The sequence below is a fragment of the Ochotona curzoniae genome, unplaced genomic scaffold (assembly GCF_017591425.1).
Source record: "Ochotona curzoniae isolate NIBS_2020 unplaced genomic scaffold, NIBS_Ocur_1.0 contig_2318, whole genome shotgun sequence".
Taxonomy (NCBI): domain Eukaryota; kingdom Metazoa; phylum Chordata; class Mammalia; order Lagomorpha; family Ochotonidae; genus Ochotona; species Ochotona curzoniae.
This window is the reverse complement of record NW_024465419.1, coordinates 7,521,658-7,527,586: the sequence shown is the minus strand read 5'-3', so window position 1 is coordinate 7,527,586 and position 5,929 is coordinate 7,521,658. Positions and strand designations below refer to the sequence as shown.

At 43.6% G+C, this 5,929-nt stretch overlaps 1 protein-coding gene across 1 annotated transcript; it reads right to left on the bottom strand.

The window, feature by feature from the left end:
* Positions 1–1,586: 1,586 nt before the first annotated feature.
* SNAI2 (snail family transcriptional repressor 2) lies at positions 1,587–5,284 on the bottom strand. Its single transcript, XM_040972719.1, has 3 exons — positions 5,041–5,284; positions 3,721–4,263; positions 1,587–2,842 (listed from the first exon to the last, which is right to left on the bottom strand). Exons 1-3 carry the CDS (start codon positions 5,117–5,119, stop codon positions 2,661–2,663), a joined length of 804 nt encoding a protein of 267 aa, XP_040828653.1. The 5' UTR covers positions 5,120–5,284; the 3' UTR covers positions 1,587–2,660.
* Positions 5,285–5,929: the final 645 nt, after the last annotated feature.

The window sequence follows — 5,929 nt, the reverse complement described above, 5'->3', positions numbered from 1 at the left end:
CACTTAGGTGTGCTTATCATGGTATGGGACATTCCTTGGTACATACCCATGACACTGCATGAAGGCAGGAGTGAAATTACATAACAGGCACAAAGTTGAATACATGGCAAGAATAGTTACCATTAATGCTTTACTAAGATATCAAACCAATGAGCAAGCTTTGGCTTTTAGAAAGTCAGCTGTTTAAATTTGAGCCTCCAAGAAACTACCTGTCTGTGCACTTATGAGTGAGAAGGGAACCAAGGCTAGATGGGAGTCCTGGGACAGCCAACCAGAGTGCTGCAGAGAGCTGACTCACTCGGCTGTGCCCCCTACAAGACACTTCTACATGTTCTCCTGGAAGCACTCAACCACTGGCAACCATTTCCATTCCATGCACACTTAGCTTTATCGGTCTTTTTCTAATTCTAGAAAGCCGAGTCAAGCTGTCACCTGCAGTTTCCTTTGCATTCATAAATTCCTAATTCTAAATAATTTTGCTAGAGGCAAAGCGGTCCTGAGATATTCAAAATAAAATGAAAGGAACATAATAGATTATCCTTGTTTGATTCAGATGTGTAACCCTTTTATATGTTGGCAAAAGTGTGACTGTAACATGCAGCGGAATGCATGTGATGGTATTGGCCTTTGCTGTTGGTCCTTTGCTTGCCACCTGTCACTAGTATCTTTGAGGTGCTAATTCCAGCTTTGCTTTGTATCACCAGGACATGAAGAGGAAAATCCTGATTCTGCAAACTTTGTTTATACAAATGAGAGAAGTGATCTTCAGGAACTGTCCTCACCCTGGTTTTGAGTTTGAAGCCAAATAAACCCCTTGCTAATGAGCACAATTTCTGATGATGAGGATTTTTGCACATTGATTAGCATACATGCAGCTAGAAAACCTATGGTTGTGAACAGAGTGGCTGGGCATGTTCTGTTGCATCAAGTTGATACTGGATGGAGATTTGTCCAACATGTTCAGGTGTCATGAGAGGGAATGTCACTTTAGTTTCCCCTGCTCGCACTCGCATTAGGTAAGTCATTTACTTTATATCACTAAACTTTTTTTTTGCATGATTTAGCTCTCCATTTTGCTTAATATAAATATAAAAAATATAAGAACAGTACTTTGTTATATATACATGCAGAATATAAAAACTGTATTTATTCTGATTTTTTTCATGTATAACTTCTTATATGCTCCTCTTATATGTTATGAAATGACATTTAGTTTTAAAAATCATAAATTGTTCCAATGACACCTATATGATGATATAAGTGATGGCAATGTGGTTTTGTAAGGTCACAATAAGGAAAAAGTTATGAAAAGATTTTTGCTTATTAATAATATATTTAGAACTCAGAAAGTGTCCTTTTTTAGAAAAGGAAATGGTTACAAACTGGGAATGTTGCCTTTTGTGAATGTGATGGCATTATCTTTATATTAAAAAATATAAAAAGCTAACATTTTCTTATAGTCAAACTCATAACAAGTGATATGCATAATAAATACTATCCCCATTTCTCTTATTAACAAAAGTAACAATTATTGGTAAGACGGTGTGTTACTAATCACAAGACAAGTAAATTTTGAAATTCATATATTTTAAATCAAAAATGTTTATTGTAAAAAAAGAACCTTGAAAATGTTTTTTTCTTAAAAAGAAACATTGATTTCACAAGTCTTCAGATTGTTCAACAGCATTGCCCTAAACAACATCTCAACTTTCATACAAAACTCATTCAATCATATAAAAATAAACACAAATTTACATTGACTCATCAACTATACAATTAATTAAAAAGGCACTTGGAAGAGTGTTGTATTATTGCATTTCTTGTATGCATTAAAATAGTTTAAGTACATTATTGGATTTCTAAGTATCCTCTCTTGCACTTATTCCCATCTTTTCTTAATTTTAGAAAAACCATTAAAATTCTTTCAAAAAGTAAGACATGGAGCATGCACCAGGAATGTTCAAAGCTGGTCCTTCTCTCCTCTCCCAAGGCACATACTATTTGTTGGCAAAAACAAAACAAAACAAAATATTTTTAATACATTCTCATGTGTTTTGTTCTTGTCCTTTTTTTCCTCTCTCTTAAAAATACATTTTAAAGCATTAAAGGTCATTTAAAAAAAGGGTAGAGGGCTTTAGTTCAACAATGGCAACCAGACATCAGACATGTATGGAAGTAAACTTGGAATACTTTATAAGGCACCTGAGATAGCGTCTGGCAGAGTCTCTTCCTACAGGAAATTCTATTACAAATTCTATCACAAAGCAATACTGTTCTTTTTGTTGAAATGATTTGGCAGCATTGTAAATCTGCATTCTTTCTTGGTAAGGAAAGATGCAAAATGTGCTTTTTTGCTTCATCTTTGAAGAGAAAGGTCCTTGTCTTTTATCCTTTCAATCTAGCTGTCAGTAAATGTATAGTAATTTTGAACTTCACATGGAAAGGATTAACTTTAAACACATGGATTCCGTGCTTTTTCAGCTTCCTCTGTGTGTGTGTGTGTGTGTGTGTGTGTGTGTGTGTGTGTGTGCATGTGTGTGTGTCTCTATACATATTATTTGGTCGGTAAGCAGAAGAGAAAATGCCTTTGGACTTTTATTTGTCATTTGGCGTCGGAGTGAAGAAATGCATTCTGTTCGAGTAAACATAGATTGCGTCACTCAGTGTGCTACGCAGCAGCCAGATTCCTCATGTTTGTGCAGGAGAGACATTCTGGAGAAGGTTTTGGAGCAGTTTTTGCACTGGTATTTCTTGACATCAGAATGGGTCTGCAGATGAGCCCTCAGGTTGGATCTGTCCGCAAACGCTCTGTTGCAGTGAGGGCAAGAAAAGGGCTTCTCCCCTGTGGGTGGAGGCGAAAAAGAGAGACAGAATGTGTGTTAGCGGAATATAGTGTCAGATAACAGCAACGAATAGTTTACCCATTTCATCAAAAGATGAGAAGTGGCAAAACCTGATTCAAATTCCTGTAACAGTTACTTTAATATTGAGCCTTTGAAGATAAATTTGAATATTGCATTCTGTACAAGCCTACCCAGAATACCACTACTGTTGCCAGTCACACCGAAATAATTCCTGTAGTTGTGGGACTTTCGTATATCTAAGCTTTCTGCTTCAGCAGGTGCAGTTAATGTTGAATATCTCTCAACATTTCCCAATATTTCCCCCTTTTACTTCTTTTGTATTATGACTAAGGCAGTCTAAAACCATGCTTCCACACAGATTCTATGCTCAGAATCAAAATGTGAGTAGCAAGAAACTTAAAACCAAAAAACAGAGCAAATTCATTCCAATCTAAGCAACTCACCGTGAGTTGGCAGCCACCAAGGCAAGAATATAGCTAAAAGAAAGCCCCTTCTTCTATTTACCAAATCCATTGATCAGGATAGCGCATTCGTTATTTGCTGATTACCGGGGGCAGTTTCACAGAGCACACATTCAAGCACACCTTGCCTGATATTCTAACTGATCTTTGAGACCAACCTCCTGAGTCTGCTTTCCAAAGTCTAAATGCTGTTTGCAGTCTCTGGAGCAGAGGTTGGTAGCAAGAAAGAACTCTGTGCTCTAACAGCGTTGGGAGCAGACAGGAAGTGCCCATCAAGGACCACCCATCATTCAAAGCACCCTCGTGGCCCTACCTCGGGGCCTTCAACCAGACAGCCCACTCAGGGCTGGAGTCCTCTCAGACAGCACTCTTCCTGTATGGCTGTTTTCTCTTACCAGTGTGAGTTCTGATGTGTCCTTGCAGTAACCAGGGTCTGGAAAACGCCTTCCCGCAGATCTTGCAGACACAAGGTAGTGTGTGGGTCCGAATGTGCATCTTCAGGGCCCCCAGGCTCACATACTCCTTGTCACAGTATTTGCAGCTGAACGATTTCCTAGACTGGGCATCGCAGTGCAGCTGCTTGTGTTTGGCCAGCCCAGAAAAAGTTGAATAAGTCTTATTGCATAAATTGCACTGAAACTTCTCAGCTTCAATGGCATGGGGATCTGAAAGTTTGGATTGCAGTCTTTCCTCTTCGTCGCTAATGGGGCTTTCTGAGCCACTGTGGTCCTTGGAGGAGGTGTCAGATGGAGGAGGGGGACTCATGCGCCCCAAGGAGGAGGGGTATCCGGAGAGAGAGAGGCCACTGGACAGAGGGGAGTGGAATGGTGCTGCTGTAGTCCACAAGGTAATGGGGCTGTAAGCTCCGGAGCTGAGGATCTCTGGTTGTGGAATGACAGGCATGGGGTAATTCTCATAGAGATACGGGGCAATGATCACTGGGGGAAAGAAAAGGAAAGGGAGAGAAGATTAAGGTAAAAATAAATGAAACATGCACCTGCCCACAGGCAGAAAAGATCTGACAACACAGAGGCACTGGGTTACGAAGGAGACTCATTTAGGAGGACAGGCACAAGGGGAAAACCTTTCACTTCCACCCTGGCAGCTACAGGATTGTTGTGCTCAATGAACACACACACACACTCTGACAGCTGGCTCTTGCTTGCCCACATTCGATGCTGGGTAGTGTAGCTCAGCCAGTGCCTTCCTCCCTCCCCATCCAGTGGGGGGGGGGGGGGGAGAACATAGATCGCCTCCCAAACCACAGAGAGAAAAACGGGTTCCCACTGAAGGCACGAGGCTCCTGACTGCCGAATACAAAGACAGGGGAAAGTGAAGTTGCCTTCTATAGGAAAGGAGCCCCAATCAGGGGAGGAAAAACAAAAAAACAAACCAAAAAAAAAAAAAAAACAGTCCCACCCTGACGTGGTGAGCGGCTCCTCTGCTACAGATCATTAAGCGTGTGCCTACAAGCTCCCGAGAGGGAAACTGCAAGCGTTGAGTAAAGTCTTCCTTGCCAGTTAAGGGTTTAAAAAGTTTTGAATTAAAACCTACCCTAGGTGATTCAACGACTGTAAGCTCTCCTGTGGAACACTGTCTCCAAAAGAAACAGCTGAGCCTTGGGCTCTTTTTGTAATCCAACATTTCAGAGTTACATATATTTGCCCATTTCTAGAATTCTAGATACACTTGGTCATTATTCCTGTTATATTTACCTGTGTGTGTGTCCAGTTCGCTGTAGTTTGGCTTTTTGGAGGCGTTGAAATGCTTCTTGACCAGGAAGGAGCGCGGCATCTTGCTGGCTGGTCTGGTGGGCGCCCGGCGCGGATAACGGTCCGGCGGGAGAACGCAGCCGGTCCCTACAGCATCGCGGCCGGCCGCGCTGGGGCTCGGGCCGCGCTCAGGTGCCGCGGGCGGACGGGCCGGCGCCTCGGAGGTCTCCCGGCTGCTTTACGAACTGAGCCCGACCGGGCAGCCAGGGTTTTTTTTTCCTCTCTTTTGCAAGAAGGAGCCAATGGCAGTCGAGAGGCTCGGGTTTCAGCTCCGCCTCCAGGGACAGCTGTGAACAGAGGAAGAATCTGTTGTCAGACTAAATTATTCTGCTTCAAAATGGGCTTTTTTTTTTTTTCCCGGGATTTCAGGGAAGAGAGAAGGGAAAGGTGTTTTAAGTATTTCCAAGAGAGGCAGTTTCGCTGCTTCAACTCTGCCCTCTTAGCCAGGACTACAGGGGTCCGTGTGAGGCGCTGCCGACGGCTGCCCCGAGCCAGCCTGGCGTCCAGATGTGGGCAGCGCGCAGTCGAAGGGACGCAATGTCCGCTCGAGGAAGGAAAAGCTGGCCTGCAAGATAGCAAACAGGGAACCCTGAGTTAACGAGCGCCTATATTTGGAAGTTGCGTTTGGAGAGGGTTGCTTTGCTCTGGCCCAAACAATGCGCTCTTCTGGGCCCTTGCAAAAGGAAGGTGGAAGTGTGAAGACAAAAGCGTCCTGGTGACAGGGCGCGCCGGCCAGCAGCGGGGCTCCTGTGGTCGGCCAGGTCTGCAGCCCCGGCCCGCCACGCACCCCTGCACCGGACGGCCCCGGCGCGCTGCCACCAGCTGAGCCACA